At 44.6% G+C, this 20,690-nt stretch overlaps 1 protein-coding gene across 1 annotated transcript in view; it reads right to left on the bottom strand.

Moving 5' to 3' along the window:
* LOC142568310 (uncharacterized) overlaps positions 1 to 18,146 on the bottom strand; it is a 47,477-nt gene extending 29,331 nt beyond the window's left edge. The window contains exons 1-2 of the mRNA XM_075678307.1: positions 17,814 to 18,146; positions 892 to 1,180 (exon numbers count right to left, since the gene is read on the bottom strand). Coding sequence (XP_075534422.1) covers positions 892 to 1,180; positions 17,814 to 17,981 — 457 coding nt within the window. The 5' untranslated portion in view covers positions 17,982 to 18,146. The remainder of the gene's footprint in view (positions 1 to 891; positions 1,181 to 17,813) is intronic.
* Positions 18,147 to 20,690: the final 2,544 nt, after the last annotated feature.

Here is a 20,690-nt window from a genome sequence, read left to right as displayed (position 1 = left end):
CTTCAACGTTCCAAGATATATTCTTTTTCATTAAAGTTAAAGATGTCGACGGTACATTCATGGCTGATATTGCGTGACGTCACCCCACTGTAACTTGTGATATGGTTGTATGTATTCTATATTGTTATGGCACTGTTATACATATTACAGTGCAAATAATGTAACCCGCTCCTATCTTGGCCCTACAAGGGGTTGATAGCATATTCAAACAAATAAATAAATAAATCTTGAAAACTACTGTTAAAAACACGAAAGAAAGAAAAATGACAGAAAGCAGTAAAATGACAGATGCAAACCATGGCATGAGATTTTATGAGTTACAAGCATGTCTCTCCTATGCTTTTAAACAGTGGCTAAAATATTACCAACAGAATATCAAAGACTAAAAATCCCAGATACCCCTACCAATAGATAAATACTATCTAAAACCAATCTACAAGCTTTTTAAAGAAATCCTGTCATTAAAAAAAGACAAGTGTAGAATGAATGCACGCCAAGGCCAGTATAATACAGCAGTTCCTGACACTCAACTGTATGCTACTCTCACAGCCACCGTTCATGGCCACCCTATCCTATTGAAAACACAGGCAGAGCACTGCTCTCGCCTCTGCCAAAGCATAATAATGGCATTGAAATAGAATCGTTAGATTATCCCAGTCTAAGAAAAACAAGTTGCTCTGTCTCTGCCCACGCCACTAACTGAAAGCAAGCTTTTGTTAACTATTTTTTAACATAGAAGCTTCTTTCTGCCCCACTTTAGGGGCACCTACAATATCCATTGACTGAACGATTCCACTTGACTCATTTGAGAAGAGGCCCTCATAGTAAATATAAAAAAAAAGGCCTGGGCTAGAACCCACATTGCTACAATGTTTAAAAAGACATGTCTACCTGGTTGAATATGAGCTGGCTGGCTTTTGGTCATTGAAGATGAAACCACAGGTGTCGTAGGAACAGTTGCAGCAGTAGTGAGACTCGTGGCTGTGGAGACGACAGTAACCACCTTAGCAGCAGTGTCAACAGCAGTGGTAACGCTGGTGCTGCTGTTAGTGGAACCACCCCGTACAAGCCTTCGGCGCCGTTTCGGAACTTTCCGGTGGCTGAACAGAGTGGGCACAGCAAACGGCTTCAGTTTACGGTCCGTGCGTCTGGGCTCATACTGGTCCTCTTCAAAGTGCGCCTGCGGAATATGGCGACAGAAACAAAATTTACTTTCATAGTTGGCAGCTACAAACTACCCTACAGTAGAGGGCATAACTACCTTCAGATATGTCCTCACCAGCGTCCCACGAGCCACCAGTGGTGCACTTACAATAAATAGCTGCTCTTTGTAACTCAGTATCTTAACAACACTGGTATTGTGTTTTCATTTTCTCTAGTAAGGGTCCCATCAAAACAATATAAAATCTGCTATGGGCAGTTTTAATGAGACACTACATCAGATATAGAGAAAACAGGCAGTTTACGATCCACAAACAGTGAAGCCATTTTTATTGCATAGATTATGCTAAAATAACAGCATCTGAGCTCCACTAAGTATCCACTAAGAAAAAAAAAAAGCAATGCACTAGCAATAAAGTCTAATATATATTACCAAGCTGACAGTCACAAGCAATGCAAGCATCAAATACTATGCTGCAGACACCAGAAATTCTTGAAAGGAAAACCTCAGCTGCTTTTGCAGGTAGTCCCACAAGTGCGATGCCTGCGTCAAAATTAATGCCCTGTCATGGCACGCTTAGTCTGCAGTCTATGCCACATTTCGACATAGCATCTTACTGATTTCAGTGCACAGAAAAACAGTTCTTACGTGCACTCCGAAAGGTTGATACCTTAAGATGTGCAGTCCTAACATTACTTTTATGGTTTCGGTTCAGATGGCTGCCCACTGCATGGCACCACTTGCGCCACCCTGTAAAGGCGGAGAAAATAAACAGCACAGGATCAGCTGCAAGCGCTATCCCGACTGTATGGTCGAGCTGCAGTACATGTCGTTGACTGCAGAGTCTGTCCCACCTCTCGGAACTCCTCGGCTACACCCGTAACAAGTGGCGACGAGGGAAAAAGCATTCAAGTTTGTTCAAGTGCGTTGTCCTTCCATGTCCACTTCTACACACGTGATTTTGTCGTTCGTCTAGTGAATTCAATGCAACAGAACTTCGCCATGCATATGTTCGGCAACCTTGAAGCATTCGACGGAAGATACGGAGATGTGTGGCCCTGCTACATTGAATGCCTTGAAGTTTTCTTCATCACCAATGACACTGCAGCAGAAAAAAATGATGCCAGTCTTCTGCCCACTGCAACTAAAGAAGAGCTATCCTCTCTTGTGGGATCTCATTAAGCCTGCCCAGCCACAAGACAAGACCACGCAAGAAACTCTGTTCTGGGTGACCATTACTGCCCCAAACCATCTAGTGTTGTTAATCTTTTTAGGTTCAACACGCGCGGTCACACGGAGGGCGAGTGTCAGTAATTTCGTGGCGTTGTCACTCAAACGTCTCGCAGCTTTGGAGCTGAGCTTGGAAATATGTTGCGGGACTATATCGTGTGCAGCATCAATGACACAGCCATGCAGACGAGGCTGCTCGAGAAGGAAGACCTTACGTACTAAGACGCTGCGAAAACTGCACTTGCCATGGAAGTTGCGAAGAAAGGTGCTGGTGAGACAGCCAGTTCCAGCAGAAGTTCGCTGCCTACGCATAAGGTTGTGGCATCAAAGGGGCGTGTCTCATGCTACCGCAGCGGGGAAGAACACCCAGTACAAGCATATCAGCACTATGTGCAGCTACTGCCGAGAGAGAGAGAGAGAGAGAGAGAGAGCTTTATTCGTCTGAGTGGGGAGCTAATTCATGGGCTTGTCAGGAAGGCCAGATGGCCGCCAGGCAATGTGTGACGGCGACCTCTTCGGCTCACTCCACGGCTCGGAGTTGCACGTGCGGGCTGGAGCTAAGCAGCACTTCCTCCCACGATGAAGGTGAGGGAGAGGCCAGGAGATCGGGGGTCCTCCTCACAGTCCCAGAGGATGCGACTTAGCACAGCCAGCTCGCCGCACAGGTGACAGTACGGACATACTCTGTCCAGTGTGCAAGTATACGTAGGGGTTCGGGTATGACTGTCTGTAACCTGCACCAGGTGATTTCCTGACACTTGTTTAGTTTACTGTGTGGTGCGGGCCTAGTGTGTCGTGTAAGACGGTAATATAACTACTGCCAAAAGCAGGGACACATTGCTTGAGTGTGCAACTTGAAGAGAAAAGACGCTTTGTCATGGAAGGGCAAGTCTACAAAACTAGACCAGCTCCGTACATCCAGCTCGTAAAACTTCAAGTAGAACACACCAAGTCAACACTGTTGATAACAATGCACCTGTCAATGTATTTGACATGTGGCCGGTCGACACTGTCACACCTTCACTGCCCTTCACTGTGACCAACAGTATTTGCAGCAAGCTGCTCCATATGGAGCTGGACACTGGTGCGAGCGCTTGTCATGGCAAAAAAACGTCTTCCGGAGCTACTATCGTAAGTGACTGTCATGCCATCAGATGTGCAAGCTCACACAAGTTGTGCAGATGTGCAGGCAAGCTCACACAAGTTGAAGGCAAAGGAGATGTCGCGGTACAGTTCCGTGACAGAAAGCTGTCCTACCTTTGTTCCTGACTGGGGAAAGTTCACCAACACTGCTAGGTGACAAATGGATTCGAGAACTGGACTTTGACATTGCTGTCTGGGAAGCAGATGTTCAGGATGTTTCATACTTAGGGGAAATCTCGGAGCGCATTGCATCGCGATGCGGTGAGCGTGTGAGTCAGGCGGTGGCAGCAGCTCACACAGGCGCAGACGCTTGCGGGTCGAGTCTTGATCCACGTCGTCTACTACGGCGGCGCGCCCTGGCCGCATTGTCTTAGCATTGTCGGGAAGCGCGCTACTGTCAGAGGCAATGCGTGGATTTCATCGTTACTGCATGAACTGCGCCGATATTCTTTACTAAGCGTTGTGTGATGCCCACTGATACGTCTCAAAGGCATGCTCATCACTGAAAGGTACAGGGCAATCATAGACGATGTACTGATTCCGTATGTTCTTGACGGACCGTTCCCAGAAGGCGACTATATATTCCAACACGACAGGTTGACGATCTACACTGCTCGTGTTGTTCAAGAACTGCTCGAAGGGGCAGCGTCACTGTCCTGGAAAGGCGGTCCCAATCCCTGGATTCAACATCATTGAAAATGTCTTGGGCTCACTGAAAGTATAGCTGGCGCGCCATCCTTTCTATGGGCTGTCCGAAGATAGGCTTTGGCCCACCATCGTCAGTGAGTGGAACGTTCTGCGAATGAATACATTGCTGACCGAGTCACTCTACACCCCACTGCTCTCCAGAATGAGCGCTGCCATCGCGGCAGCTGGGTGAAGTTCAGAGCATGACGCGTGTATTTCCCTGCCGGTGGGCAGGGTCTGTCTAGTGTAATGAACTATAAAAATCACTTCCAGCTCATTGTCTTAACCTAAAACACTCCTTTATTCACATCCGTTTGTTTCATCGTGTTCGGCCCCCATAGTTAATATTGTTGAGTGCTTTGTTTTCCTTTCGCATCAAATAAAGACTGAGCACATAGCGCGCACATTTTGGTGCGTTTCTTGTCGTTGCATATTACGGTAGCACAAACAGTGAAGAAATTTAAGTGCACGCACTCAGTACCCGGGCCTTTTGAAAGAACAAACGAAGCATGCTTTCAAAAGAAGCTTGTAGAACGTCATTATCACCAAAGAAGGCTCACAGGTTGGCGTCGCACAACGCTTAGTAAAGAATATTGGCTGAGTTCCTGCAGTAATGATGAAATCGGCGCACTGCCCCTGACACGCTTTCCAACAATGATGCCAGCGCGCGCCGCCATAGCAGACGATACGAATCAAGACTCCGCCCCTCGAGCGTCTGCACCTGCGCGAGCTGCTGCCGCCACCCGACTCCAGCACTCGTCACATCGCGATGCAATGTGCTCCGAGTTTTCCCCGAAGCATGAAACAGACTGTTCATGCTGTTTCTGATGTTAAGGACATTATTCAAGCATTTCGTGATGTATTTAAAAGGAGCCTTGGAACTTTCAAGGGCCCAAAAGCCACAATTCATGTCCCGTACAACATGCAGCACCCAACTTTTTCAAGCCATGCCCCCGGCCATTTGCCCTGAAGGATGGGGTGTCACAAGAGTTTCTGAGCCTCCAGAGGGAAGGCATTCTCAAGCCAGTCGCCTCTTCATCTTGGGCCGCACCTATTGTTCGAGTAGTTAAGAAGGATGGCCGCATCAAAATTTACGAAGATTTCAAGCTTACTGTTAATCCTGTGGTCACATTGGAAAAGTACCCAATTCCAAGAATTGAGGACCTTTGGGCCATGCTGTAAGGGGGTGAAAAGTTCACCAAACTGGATTTGAGGGATGCCTACCAGCAAATAGTTCTTGATGAAAACTCTAGGAAGTATTTTACTATTTTAACACATATGGGGCTATTTCAGTATACACACCTTCCTTTTGGCATTTCATCAGCATCAGCCTTATTCCAAAGAGAAATGGAGAACCTTCTTCGAGGACTGCCACATGTTGCAGTATATTTTGATGGCATTCTTGTCACTGGCCTGAATGATTCCGAGCACCTTCGCAACCTCGGTGTTGTTCTCTCTCGACTTCATGATGTTGAACTCAAATTGAAGTTCGACAAGTGTCCCTTTTTTGTGCCACAGGTGGAATACCTAGGGCACATCATAAGCAAAGAAGGGCTCTCTTCAAGCTTGAGCAAGGTATCTGCAATCCTTCATGCACCTGCACCCCGTGACATTGAGGAGTTCCAAAGCTTTTTGGGGCTTGTGAATTTCTACAAGCATTTCCTTCCGAACATTTCTTGATGCCTCTGCCCTCTGCATTTGCTTCTCATGAACGAGAAAAAAATGGGTGTGGGGAAAAGAGCAAGAAGATGCATTCACTACAGTGAAGCAGTTGGTAACATTAGCTCCTGTCCTAGTACATTTTGATCCAGAGAAACCACTGTGTCTCAGTTCTGATGCTTCTCCGAATGGGATTGGCACAATTTTGGCACATCGAGAAGCTGATGATTGAGAACTGCCCATTGTCTTTGCATCCAGAAGTTCACCTCGTGCAGAGCAAAACTACAGCCAAATTGAGAAAGAGGCACTAGCCTCTGTATTCGGCATTGAAAAGTTCCACCAGTAACTGTGAGGCATTCCTTTCACCGCACAGATCTCCCTGCTCCAGCACACCACGTCTAGTTAGCCCCTTTTGCCACTAGGGACAGAGCGTACAAGCAAGAGTGGCGCTAGTTATGACCTGTTCGCTGTCGTCTGCCTCTGCGATCTGTTCAGTGCGTGTGTTGCCATTTCGGTAGGCACAGAGTGCTAGCATTGGTAGAAAATGAATAAATTTACACATATAAAAAGAAAAAAAATTGCAAATTCTTTGCATGTGAATAGTGAAATTATTGGAGGAGGAGCGGTGCAAGAAAAGTAAACGAGCGTAGTTGGCAGTTGCAATGGTAGACGGCCTAAACTTTCCTTTCCTAGCCTCCATTTATTGCTGTGTGCCGTAGTGAAAGGCATATGATCTGCTAAAAGTATTCACAAGTCCTGAACCAGATACGTGCAATAGGTTGATCGAGCCTGTTTCAAGGAAAGGCAAGCATAGCTTGTTTTTAATGTCGTTGGATGTCTAGCTCAGTAGAAAGCTTGCAAAAGCAATCCCAGTGCTTTAAAATGTGCTGCATTGCAGGCTTTGTGTCATGGAACTCTTTTCAAGCTGCAAAGCTAGCTTTTCTGCGTAGTACGGCGGCAGCATAACGGTGGTGCAAAAGATACGTATGCAGTGAAGCTGTATGCGTAACTCTCTTTTTGATATCACAACGCAGTCACGGACAACTTTTAGAAGTTAGAATGAGTCGTAATCATTCTGTTGAACGTTACGGTGGTTTCCAGTTTCTTTACAACATATACAATGAAACTGTTGTGTACTTTACGAACTCTATAGACAGTGCGACTTATAATAATGTGCAAGATCTGTGCGGTTTGCTACTGCCTGAAAAAGGCAATAGGAGCGGCTATTTAACACTATTTTAAAGAGCAGCGGACTATACGCAACAACATTTTTCAGGTTCAGGCAGTCAACTTTTGTAGTCAAGTGACCGATCAAAGCCTTGTGACATCACTGTCACTGTGTTCGCAAAAATAATACTATACTCGCCGACAACTTTCTGTGGCCTGTGGCAATGAAGGGAAGGCTACAGAGGCAAAGCACGCACAAGAGAGAGCGCTTCTGAAAAGAGTCTTGTGTTTTTGTCCTCGTTAGTTTAAGCTCGGGAAAAGAACACCTTATTAGCAGCAGTTCAATAGGACAACACACACCACTGAATGTAAAAGTTCACTTATTTTGCAGCTTTTCCCTTCCGCGTCTGGGCAAACGTGAAGCTGTTGCACGTGGAAGCTATGTCGATTCAGTGTCTGTTTCGAGCAACCAAAGGCACTGTCAAACGCTGGCGGACTACTTGGTGCGGTAGCACATGTGCAGAAGCTCCGCCCCTGTAACTTTTCCTTCATTGCCACAGAAAGTTGGCCGCGAGTGTAGGCAAGCAGTTCGTCATAACACAACAGCCGCCATACTAAATACGCCACACCAGTAAACCGTAGAGTAGCAGATGAACAGGTTATAAAAGTAACAATATTGTAACAATATACCAACAGCAATTTTAAACAATAATTAAAATGTACTTATTAACAGATGACTTATGTACCGTAATCTCATAGGATACATCCGTAGTACCAAGATTTCACTGCCAAGACTCGCCACTTGCTGGTTTTTGAGATTTTCTTTGCCAATTTAAAAATATAATTCCTACTTAAATCGTGAACAGCATGCTGGGTTCTATCACGATAAATCATGGTCATTTCATTTCCATCAACGTCTCAACACATTCTGGACAGTTGTTAATCCCTTTAACGAATCACTTTCCAGAAGTACCCTGCACAATGAGTGCAAACTCTAAAATTAAACCAAAATGCAAACAAGGTGATAGACTAGTTTCAAACTACTGCCTGATATCCTTGACTTGTACACGATGTAAGTTACCAGAGCATATAATTCATCAGCACATTTTCCTTTTCTTACGACACCCATTCGGTTCTCTCACCAGCCCATGAGCATGGCTTCAAGCATGGTTTTCTACAACCACACAACTTGTTGAATTAGCTCGACTTTGCCTTAACCATTAATAACTGGCCCCAGGTAGATGCATATTTTTAAAACATTTCTCAAAGGCATTTCACAATATGTTTTTCTAAACCCAGCATGAAACTATTGGAAGCATTGAAAAGCACACAATTTTGTCATTGAATCCAAGTGTATCTTGCATCCCGAAAGCAATATGTTGTTTTCAATTGATCTTCCTCGAACAAGCTGGCTGTCGATTCGAGTGTACCCCAAGGATCAGAAGTGGGGCCCTTTTGTTTCTCCTTTTTATATATGATAATGTGAATGCATGTGGTGCACTCTGTGATAATTCAATTTCTGATCAGATTAAATTAGACTGTGAAATAGGTAGAGTGATGGAATTGTACAAGACCTGGCAGATGTTGGCAATAGGGATGGTAGATTAATTTTTGTGTTTGATTAACAATTAATCATACATTAGTTTTGGCTTTATCAATTCATTACTTTCTATGCTGGGTTTTTCATCGGTTAATTCATTAATAAAAAAATTTACCAGAACATTTGATAAAGGATAAGCTGTGACTTGTTAAAGACTAAATACAGTTGGCACTAGTGGCTTTTGAAAGAATAACAATATTGCTACACGCATGATATTTGATTGTTTGAACGAGGCACATGGGCGCCATCACTTGAGAAAAGAGTAGGAAGAACGAACTGGGCTCGCACTGTGAATCTAACCGAATCTAACCGGTCAGTGCTGCAACCGCTGTTGTAAATATAACCTGTAAATAGTTGCTCTTCTTACTGACCCGTCCTTCGCATAACATTGTGGTAGAGGTGCAGGGTATTTAATATATGTATGTACTAGAACAATATGTATTATAATATGGCATTTATTGCAGGATTGAATAAGATACATGGCACTAGTTAATACCTGTACAGTACAGTTAAACAAGAAATAAGAAAAATGGCAAAAGTGAAAGGTCAAGTTCAACTGAAATATGCAAGAAATTGCAATGTGCACATGGTAAAAAAAGTAACTGGTTTAGGGCTTTAAACCACATGCTCTTTTCTACAGAGCGAAGGAATGTTGATTGGCTGGGATGTTTGGGTGAAACAGACACATTCTTTGAATGGCCACACAACCAGCGTGCGAGAATAGATGCTTGGATGCTACAGATTTTCTGGAACTGACATGACCTCCATCACTATGTCAAATACATGCTCCAAACTGGCGCACATGCTGTGCCATGTTGTTAGTGTACCGGGAGTGGCATGATGATCAACAACTGGGCTGCTATAGTATGCGTTGAATCGTGAACACATTGCAAGCCTCCAGCTTCCGGTGACATGGGCCGTGTGCAGTGTGGGGGAAAAGAGGGGAAGCACTCAGCTCGGCATCACTAGTGTCTCGGAAAAACAGTCGACAGTCATTCTACCACAGCCACACAGTCACTGCTTGTGCACGGCCATTCCCGTACGATTTCAAGATTCTTGCACCACTTTTGTCAAACTCTCAAATATGATTAATCGAACAGGCCTAATTGATTAAGTAGGTTCAATGAAAGGCGGACATTGATTAAGATTACTTGAGCAGTGGGATGCATTTAATTGATTAATCATTATTCTACATTACGAACCCTAGTTGGAAAATTATGAAAAATGCACTGTAATGAATAAGAAATAAAAAAAATTAACTGACAATTACAATACTTCCTAATGCAAAATTTGAGTGCAGCTCTATACACATTTTCATCTCGCAATATATTAGTTGGAGTGGACAATCTGTCTCATGCTGCACGTTGCAAATGGGGCGAAGCGTGGTGCTACTGTCTCGCTAATCAGGAGATCGCAATAGGCAGTGTGTGGGTGATGTGTGGGCACGATTCACAGCAGCCGCTGCAAACAGACCTCGAAGACAACATGCGCTACTCTGGCGGCATCTCAGCCATGGACGCCACAAAGCCAGTCTTGCGTGGCACTACGCTTTTCTTCTTGCACTTTCGCCATAACTTCCTCGCTTCCCTCCTCACACTCTTTGCTACTGCCGGCTTTTATCCCCCACTGAGCTCCACATTTGCTCTTTCATCCTTCGCTGTGCTTGTTCGCTCGGTTACGCTCACAGCAGGAACAGGCACCTAAAAGCTGCACTCTAAAAAATATATATACAAAAGTCTCCTTTTGTATATATATATATATATATATATATATAATTTCTGACAATGTCCAAACTTCACTATTTAAAAAGGTCTCTGCAGTGTATCGAGCAACACCAAACTTGGATACACTCTTGTGCTGCCAATTCTAGAGTATGCAAATGTTATTTGCTACCCATTTACCAATGCTAACCTACATAAAGTGGAAAGAGTTCAAAGTACTATAATGGCATTTATTTTCAATAATTATAGCCCGACATCTGTTACACACTATTTACCCAATTCGGCTAGAAATGAATATTAAAAAGGAATAATGTTGCTCGCCTTAAGCTTATGTTTAAAATTTCATTAATTCATTAAATTTCATTCATTACTTATGTCAACCTGTTTGTCTGAGGATGATAGGCAGTTGTTTTCGATGGGCCATGTAACTGAGTTTAAAAATGTCTTCAATGAGCTGCACTGCAAAGGCTTTTCCTCGACCTGTGATGATGTGCGATGGGGTGCCATGCCATAGTACAATGCTCTGTATGAAAAACTGGGCAACTTCAGAACCTGTGCCTCAAGGCAGTGCCTTTGCCTCAGCACACCGCAATAAATAGTTTGTGGCACTGATTATCCACCTGTTTTCAGAAGATGACAGTGGAAAACGGGCTCAGAAGATCCATGTCAGCTTGGTTGAAAGGTTTTCCAGGTGGGTCGATTGGATTCAGCAAATCCCAGAGGCGTCACAGCTGGCGACTTCCAGTAATGGCATTCACAACAGGCTTGGACGTACCACTTACCACAGGTGGCAACTTTTGGCCAGTAGTACGATTTGCGCACTCTAGCAAGGGTTCACGTTAAACTCAAATGGCTAGATGGAGGCTTGTTATGGCAGGCGAACAAAACTGTCACGGAGGTCTGCTGGAACGACCAAAAGGTAGGTCTTGTTGTTGGCATCGGAGTTCTTGTACCAGGCACCATGCCATAAACAAAAAGATGACAATTCTTTAGTGATCTTGACCTGTCCAAACAGTCATTGATACATGGTAGCGGGCACATGCCCTTTTTGGTAACATTGTTAAGGCGCCTATTATCAACACAGAAACGAAGCGTCCCGTCTTTTTTCTTGGCAAGAATGAACGGGGAGGGCCATGAACTGTGTGAAGGCTGAACGATGCAGTCATTAGCATCTCCTTCACTTGGGCTTGAAGTGCCTCACATTCTTTTGGCGAGACACGATAGTGCTGTTGCTAGATGGGGCGTGTGCCATTGTACATCATTATTCGGTGCTTCATGATTGGCGTTTGACCCACCTTAGTAGACCAAACAAAGTACGCGTAGAACTCTGAGTTCCTGTCATACACTCTTTTGTTCTATCAGCTCGGAGTTTACACTGATGCCTCTCAGCGAACCGTCGTTTGTGCTCAGCTCAGTAGCGAAACACTCGATGTCCTTTGATGGTTTGGTGTAGGCTATGGCAGTGCCATGAAAAATTGTGCCAGTGCTCAAAGGTAAAGTTGGTAAGGAGGATCACTGTCTGGATATCACTAAGTTATACAAGGCTTCGCGCTATGCAAATACCTTGGGTCATCAACAAAGAAATGTTTCCTTCTACAACGGTTTCACTGTCTTGTAGCTCGTCAGACATGACCGGAACTATCACACTTGTATGTGGCAGTATCATGATGTTGCCGTCCGAAACGCCAAGTGCGCATCTGCGTCTGATGGCATCAGTTTGTGCTGCTGCCCTCTTTTTTGGGAAAGTGACAGAGCGCTTGCAGAGGTCAATAATGGCACCATATTCCTGTACAAAGTGCATCCCAAGAAATAAATCGCGTGAACACTCGCACAGAACCAGACAAGTGGCGAGAAAAGCAACACCACGAATTTCTACTCTGGCGGTGTACAAGTCAAGCGGTGCGATGATCTCGCCACCTGCAGCACAAACTGGCATCCCAGTCAAGGGCAACCTTTTCAGAACACTCGCCCGGGGATGTATTCTGCAATGTTCACTTTTGGCTACAGTGTAGCCTTGGTGATAGCATCACCGGGTGCGCGCTGATTGGCTGGTTGAGTAAAATCGGATGACGTAGTGGTCAGGCAATCAGCTCAGCCGATTTTGCTAAAACAGTCAATCAGTGCGGGCCGAATAGTATTGCCGAAAGTAATCGTCACAGAATACATCCACACAGTGAGCATCATATAATCTGCGCCTGTATCTACAAGTGGACTCATTTTTTCTGCTATCGATCAACACAAGTATGTCCAGTGAAATCTTGTTTGCGGGAATGGGTTCTCGCGTCGTATTCTCATGCTGCAGTTGGGTCGATACGAGGTCTTCAGCGTGTCGAGTATCAGCAGCCTCGCCTCGGAAGGTCGTTGAAGTCTTTTCCCGGCGTGGACTTGGCGATCATACGAGGTCTTCAGCGTGTCGAGTATCAGCAGCCTCGCCTCGGATGGTCGTTGAAGTCTTTTCCCGGCGTGGACTTAGCGATCGACCCGGCGCGGACTTAGCGATCGCCCCTCCATTGTCCTCGAAGCAGTATGTGGCAGACTTGCGCGCTGCTCGTCGAGGCATCCTGTGATGTTGGGAGGCCTCTGGCCAAACCTGGGTCGGGGCACATCGACAGAAGAACCCCACAGTGCCAGTCATCAGTCGGGGATCTCCCGATACACATGTCCAGCTTCGCCGAGCACAGCGGTCGTCGATTATGAGCTCGCCTAAACTCAGATTTTCTCGTGGGTATTCGGCGGTCGTCAAAGTATGGTAGCGCAATTGCCAGAGCAGGTTGTGCCGATTGCATTGCAACTGGTGAACCAAGTAAGTAAGAAAGCTTGGGCGGGGCGTGGCAATGTTTCTTTGTAAGTCTTGCGCTGGGGCTCGCTTGGCAGAGGCGGTGCTTCACTGCTGGAAAGAGATGCCTCAAGCGCATGCTGTACTTCGTTGCGTACGACACTGGCGGGGGAGCTGACTGGAGGAGGCAATGTACCATGTTGCTTCTGCAGCTCACCGCGGAACCACTGAGCAAATCAGCTCGCAAAGCAAGGCGACGTTGCACCCGAAGCCTGTCGGTTGTTCACATTGGAGCGCTGTTGCAGTGTCTTCGCCATAGCAGTGGCTTCAGTAAGGAATTCTGCAGTAGTCTTCGACGGATTCTGAACAATACCACCAACGAGCTGTTCCTTGAAGCCTCTCATAAGATGATGCACCTTCTCTTCCTACATGCTCGGATCGGCATGCTGAAAGATATGCGTCATGTCCTCCATATAGGTTACATCGCGGCACTCTCCTTGGGCTTGTGAACGCGTCACTTAGAGGCTCGCTCTGCTTTTCCCCGCCAATCGCACTTTCACGGTTCATAAACCAAATGCGAGCACCATCCTCGAGGCTGATATAGACGTTCCTGAATTTGGTGTTGTTGTGCCACTCATTAAACGAAGCTACAAGCTCGAACTTGGTCACTCAATTTTCCATGTCTTCACAGGTGTCGCCGTGAAAAGCTGTCAGCACTCGGGAGTTAAGTAGCGTCCTGTAAGTCGGCTTCACCCTTTCCGTGGTGTTTGCAGTGGTCACAGTCATCACTTTTTCCTGGAGGTTTCTAAGTTAAGGGGCGATGCCTCGGATTTGCCGGCGTGAGCAGTGAACTGTGGAGTCAGCTTCCATTGTGGGGCGGTGTTCTTGCTGCGCAGTGGGGTCTCCTGCATAAGTCAAGCTTACCCAGCAACCTCCACCAAAATTGCCGCGTATACCCTGTTGAAGTACACGCTGAGTGAGTCTCCAGGCGTTAGCACTTTACCGAGCGTAAGCGTCGATGTGCGGCACCAAGATGAGCCTCGTTCTCGTGCTCTGCCACACTATGTGTCAATATACGTTTTACGCATGTGAAATGTTATTCTTTCATTGTAACTATGCTTTAGACCTGCTTCGGAAAGGTAAAATGGGTTAATGTGCTGAAGAACATACACCGCATTGGTGGCAGTGCCCTTTACCATGAGCTAGGCAGCCACTGGTTACTGCTCCAATAAAATGTTGAGCCAGAAAGCACAATGAAAAGGAACCATCCACTGAATAGTAAAAGTGTGCAAATATTCAAAACTTCAAATACTGAATTGAATAGTGTCCTACTAGTCTTCGAATTGTACTGTCACCATTAGTAAATACTACAAATATTTTAAAAATAATATAGAAAGTAAACTGGGTGCAATAAAGCTGGAGCAAAGTACAATAAATTCCATCCCTGTGGCCATAGTATAGGCATAAAACATGAGAACTTAGGTAGCGGAGCAGGCTAAGTAGGCCAGGAAACCAGAATTTACAGTTTATACAACAATCATTCACACTCTTGAAAGTCATGTGTGTCTGAACAAACTGCTTTTTTGTTCCTAATGCTCCACTTGAGCTTTTCCTAAACGCTTCATAATCTGATATGCATGACAGAAACTTGGCAATGTTATGAATACCAGCATGTAAACATTGGTTTAGATTGTGAAAACGGCTGGTAATTATTAAAGGATGGTTTGATTCGCTCCTTGCACTATTCAATTCGTATATTTGATTGAACCTAAAAAATTACTATTTGCGCCCCTACTGCATGTTTGTTAAAGGAGCCCTGAAACACTCTTCTAATGATTGAATGACATCACTACTAAATCACATCGCCTCACCTAATCTCCTGCCACCCTTTTTTTAATCCTTCAAACTCATAGGAATTTATTGGACCAATAAGCAGCTTTCTCTATCCTTTCATTTTCGTAGCATGCTGGAAGCAACACAGGGAAGATTGCAAGAGGGCGCAGTGCCCCAGTCGAAAGGCTGAACGTCTTGTTGGTGAGATGACTTGTGGTGGTATCCCGTGGTGGATATGTAATTTGCACTACACTTTTAATCTCAGAGGCCATGCGCAGCATATTGGCAGTGTGATGAAATGGATTTGTTTTTTTTTTTTTTAGATCACAAACATATATATTTTTAATTCATTTAACTCAGATGAGCAATAATTGTATTACTACTGAGAATGTTCTTGCAATCAGGAAATCAGCCAATAGCTGTTGTGGATCGAACTGTTTGCGATGCTGCTGCACGACGACACTTCGGAAGCAAGAGCATTTTTTTACTGCTTTTGACACAAGATTGGAATTTCCCTGCTTCAGGCAGTGCAATAATATTTGGCTCACATGTTCGCAGGAGCCATGTTAACAGATTGGCAATGTTTCCATACTATGTTCAAAAGTTGCCTCAGGGCCCCTTTAAAACAAAACTGCAGTTTGTTGTGAAAATAGTACTGTTAAGCAGAATTCACATTGTGCATTGTTTTGTAAAACTGAGGTTGAGCACCCGGATACAGTGGTCAACGCTACAAAGTGTAAGAAGTTGGCAGGAACGTGTCCGGCACTAATACTTCAATATATTTTCGGGCATAGAGTTTGCAAGGGCGCTTTTGGGACATTAACCCAATCAAATTAAAAGAACTGCTGCTAACACACAGCAATATGCAAACGAGCAAAAGGTTGTAATATGTGCCTCAAGTGAGCTCATTAAATAGATGTTTACAAAATTAGTTATCCTTTGTTTTCATGAGCACCCGGATTTGCATCAGGGGGGGCAGAGACCACTGCCATGATGTTTAAAGTTTAACAGACCATACACCACTCGTCTTGCTGGCGCGAGACAATGTTTATAGAATGCGAGAGGTACTGCAATCATTGTGCCTACAGTGTTTGAAATTTGCATCACTGGGCTCCGACCACACGCGAACCTTGCTTCTGAGAAGCTGTGGCTTGGTCACATAACTGAGAGGCCCTGCACTGCATGGCAAGGCAATGGAGAGGGAGTCTACTTCTGACAGCTGATCAGGCAAGCTGCTCGGGGGAAACTGCAAGCATATTCAAAGGGGCCTGGGGCCTTGTTTCTTCAGTCACATAGTAATTAATATAAAGACCTTTTGAAACCTTGCGCCATGTTCACTACCCACACTTTCAATACACTAGGGTACGAGACTTGTAGTAGTGCAGTAGTGCATTTGCACCTCCTGCAGTCATTAAATGTGCTCTAAAATCCCATTACACAAGTGCTCCAGTAGCGCCCCCCCTGGTATGTGGCTAGCAGAGCAAGGAATCAAACCAATGATCTCATACTTCAATAAGCAATTGCTGAAGGTTTAAAGCCTGCAACAAGACTAATCTAAAAAGCGGAGTTTGTTTTAGAACCAATTTGGTGAAAAGGTTCAATGCTGTCCACAAGAGTGTAAACAAAAATGACTTCACATATTATTTTCAAAGGTTGTATAGACATCTTGCCGAAATTACACACCTAAAGTTACTCCCATTGTATGCATAACACAGAACAGAGAGATCCGGTTAGAAGTTGAATGGTAGGTGAGAATTATGCGAGTGTACAGGTAATGCTGTTCTTTTGTCACTTCATTCTTAGTCTAAAAAGATTGAAGCATTAGTACAACTGTATAGCTGCATAACTTCTCAATACTAATCAACCCTGAAAGACGAAATTCAAGGGAGTAAAGCAGCTTACAACTGCTCCGTAGGCATCTTACGAAGTGATGTTGCATTGAAAATGCGTAACCACACGTTACATGTGGGTGTGGTCATTTCTTTCAACACTTGTACAGAGTTTCCTATTACAGCCTTCAATACCCAGGTCTCACGGGGTAATTTCAATCGCGATCGAGCCCGACCTGGATGAAATTTCTCGAACGCGACTGGCTCCCTTCAGCTTGCGCAAGGGGACAGTCGCTAACGCGAAATTAGATCCTGACCTTTACGATAAAATCTGAATGAGTAATGCAATGGCTTATGCCCTAGGTGCTTGGAATGAGGCCATGTTACTCAATTTAAACGGCCCTGCCTGGGCTTGCTTTGTTTTCAGGCAAGGCCATTAAGTACCCTGGCGAGTGCAGAACGGCGATAAAATGCAGGCAGCGGGCCGACAGAAGTGTAGCGCTGTTGTTACCAAGCGCCCAAGCTACCCGAGCCAACGATGCAGAAGCTGCATTTTGCCAAATTTATCGGGCATGCAATATGCCCAGCCTAAGTCCAACAAGCATCAAGGATGAAATGTCCAACCTAACTACTCCCACAAAATGCGCAACAAGTAAAAGGCGGTTTGTCACACCGCTGTTTGTTAAGTATGAAGCGCATTTTCGGCGCTTAATCCACTATTGCGCGCCAAGATTGTTCCACAGAGGTGCAAACTCGTGCATATACGCGCGCAAGGTCAGGATGAATATTTCGTACTCGAGGCTTCGTCAGTTCAAACACCTATTATATCAATCGCATCCTTCGAAACGACCGCGCTGTGCAGAGCGCAAGAACCTGCGACCATCGGCCATCTCGGAGGCCACGACTTAAGGCGTTACATGGGCTTTATACAAATTATTTAAATTTACGTTTCATAATTAACGGCAGTGCACAAGCATATAACGCAAAGGAACACAAAGTGGCCTACCTCGCAGACACCGTAGCAGCAGTCCTTTGGTGGCACCCAAAGTTTGCCGTTCTCTGCAATATTTACTTTGACAGCCCATTCCAGCCTGCGCTTGGGATCCCGCGGGAACGAATGGATACGCAACCCGCTTTTTCTTCCTGTTTGACACCCAACGGCGACGCATCTCATAGCGCCCGCTGCAACGTTTCGGGGTTGTTGCGCGAAAGTAGAAGCGTACTTCTGCGTACTTTGCACGGCAATGTGCTGCCGACGGCGGAAACGCCGGATGAGAGCGGCGATGGCGCGCGCGGCTAAAGTGCACGGAGTGTACTGCGCGGCAACAGTAACTCGATGCTGGAAGCTGGAAGCTCCTGCCTTCTGCGTTACAGTACTCGAAACGCATGCTCAGCCAAAAAAATGAAACCCCTAACAGGGTCATATACCGCATTTACAAATTGTAGCGTCACCTAGGGGCCAACAATTTAGTTATGAATTACATCTTCTTTTAAAAATAAGCATTCAAATTGTTTTATTAACGTAAATTGATGGCGCTTGCATCTACTAAATTTTTAATCGGAGCTCTGATTCTTACAAGGTACCCAAAACACGATGCGCCGCTGATCCGGCTGCCGCAAATTGATCGTCGTTTCCTTTGGAAAGTTCACACGTTGTCTGTTGCGCAGCGCGGAAAGACGGAGCACTGCTAATCATGCCAAGCATGGTGCCAAGGGACTCCATCGGCTCCCTGCATGCAACAGGATTGCAGTAGCCGCTTATGAGTGTTTCCCACCAGCAGCGTGATAAAGTTTACGTATAAGCAGTGAACACGTATATATATATATATATATATATATATATATATATATATATATATATATATATATGTCACGGATCTCCTCCGGAGAACACTCTGGCCGAAAGAATGGACTAGGCGACAGGCGTACCCACACAGATGCACATTTAATACAACCCACGCGACAAGAACAGCAGCACACAAACCTAACAAAACTAACACACAAGATACAAAAACTATCAGTACACACGAACCGGTAACACTGCCACTAGCGTTCCATTGAGAGAGGTTGGCGTTCGTGCTTACGTCTGGTTCGGTGCGGATGTGGCGTGGTGTGGGTCCCGTAGCCGGCGTCGCTCTCTTCCGGTCGAACCGTCCCTCACCCGCCGAGTCTCCGCTGCTTTCTTCTCCGCCAGTGTCTCGCCCTTCCTCGCCCTTTTATAGCCTTCTTGTTAGTCCACGTAATCCTTCTCTTCGTCTTCTTCTCTTCTCCACCAATCGTCGCTTTCCATCTCACCGGATACTTCTCCACCAATCATCTCTTGTCACCTCACTGGAAACTTCTTCTTTATCTTCTTTCGTCTTCGGTTAATCCACGTCATTCTTAACGCCATCCTCGTCGTCTTCTTGAAACCTTTCTTCGTCTACCATTTTATTTCATCTTCCCTCTTATATATATATATATATATATATATATATATATATATATATATATATATATATATATATATATATATATATATATATATATATACTGAAATCGTCCATTTTCCCTCTGCGAGCCTGATCAAGTTGCAGTGGAGTGTACTGTTGAACACATTTAATTAGTATGGATACAGTGAGCTAGAAAAGGGGTAGTAGTACTCCATTGCCCTAGGGGAAAAAAAGAAAGCCCTTGATATTCATGGCGTCCGTGCATGTATTCGAATCTGTATGAACACCGCCTTGTTGCATCGATTTCATGCTTGTCAGCTGCTCAAACGCTTGCCAAACGTAAGTTCAAACTGGGAAAATAGTACATGATAGGATTGTATGATGAGGTGGAACAATATAGGTTCATGATAAGCTGTGTCTGTTTCGCCCAGTACGGGTAAAGTTGAGTTAACGCGTCACAAGCGCAGCCGACGAGGTATAATGACATTCGATTATAAGTGCTTCGAGCGGCCAGTGACGTGGAAATTTTGAGTGCATATGCAGGATTTTTTCACGCTCGGAAAAACACTTTTATTTAGCACGTATTGAGCGACAAATCTGTATCGGGAGTTTTTCATGTCGCTCTACAGTTTTCTCATTGACACTTTTAATCTAATTATAATATTTGAGAAGTTGATTAAATAATTAACGCTAATGATATAATTAAGTAAAATGAGAAGTATATATATATTTTTAGTATATCCAAGCCACAGCAACAACATTATCTTGGTTCTGCCCAGCTAAGTGGCATTCGCGTATTTTTAAACTCTGGCTAAATTTAGCTGGGACACCCTGTATATATATTACTCCAACTGATTTGCGTTTTCTGCATTTAATTTGCATGCCTGGGCACAAACGTTTACCATTGAATGACAGCGCCAACCAGTGATGTAGCTAGAAATTTATTTCGGGTGGGCAGGGGTTTCTCCGCCGACAACAAACCACTCCTCACCTTCCTTCACATATCTCTTTCTATGTATGTATGTATGTATGTATGTATGTATGTATGTATGTATGTATGTATGTATGTATGTATGTATGTATGTATGTATGTATGTATGTATGTATGTATGTATGTATGTATGTATGTGTAGATTGTGCACAAGAATGCTTTAGCAACGAAGATGCATATTTTTTCACTGCCAAAATTACTCAACTAATTCTGACTACAGTTCTTCACTGCTAAGGCGTGCGGCCACTTCGCATCAAATTATGCTATCATCCTTATGCCATCTTTAAAGGTGTGACATTAAAGAAGATATAAAATTTTGTTTACAAATTCATGCATGTCTACATTGTATGTCGGTGACCTAGCTGGTACATGACTTCAAAAAATTTGGAAGACGCTTAAGCTTCGCCTTTAAGAGTGGAACGCCCGATAGCATTAAAATATATCTGACTGCTTCTCACGC

Source organism: Dermacentor variabilis, unplaced genomic scaffold, assembly GCF_050947875.1.
Source record: "Dermacentor variabilis isolate Ectoservices unplaced genomic scaffold, ASM5094787v1 scaffold_18, whole genome shotgun sequence".
In the NCBI taxonomy this organism is placed as follows: domain Eukaryota; kingdom Metazoa; phylum Arthropoda; class Arachnida; order Ixodida; family Ixodidae; genus Dermacentor; species Dermacentor variabilis.
Note: the sequence above shows the minus strand (reverse complement) of the source record. Positions and strands in the feature narration are given on the sequence as shown.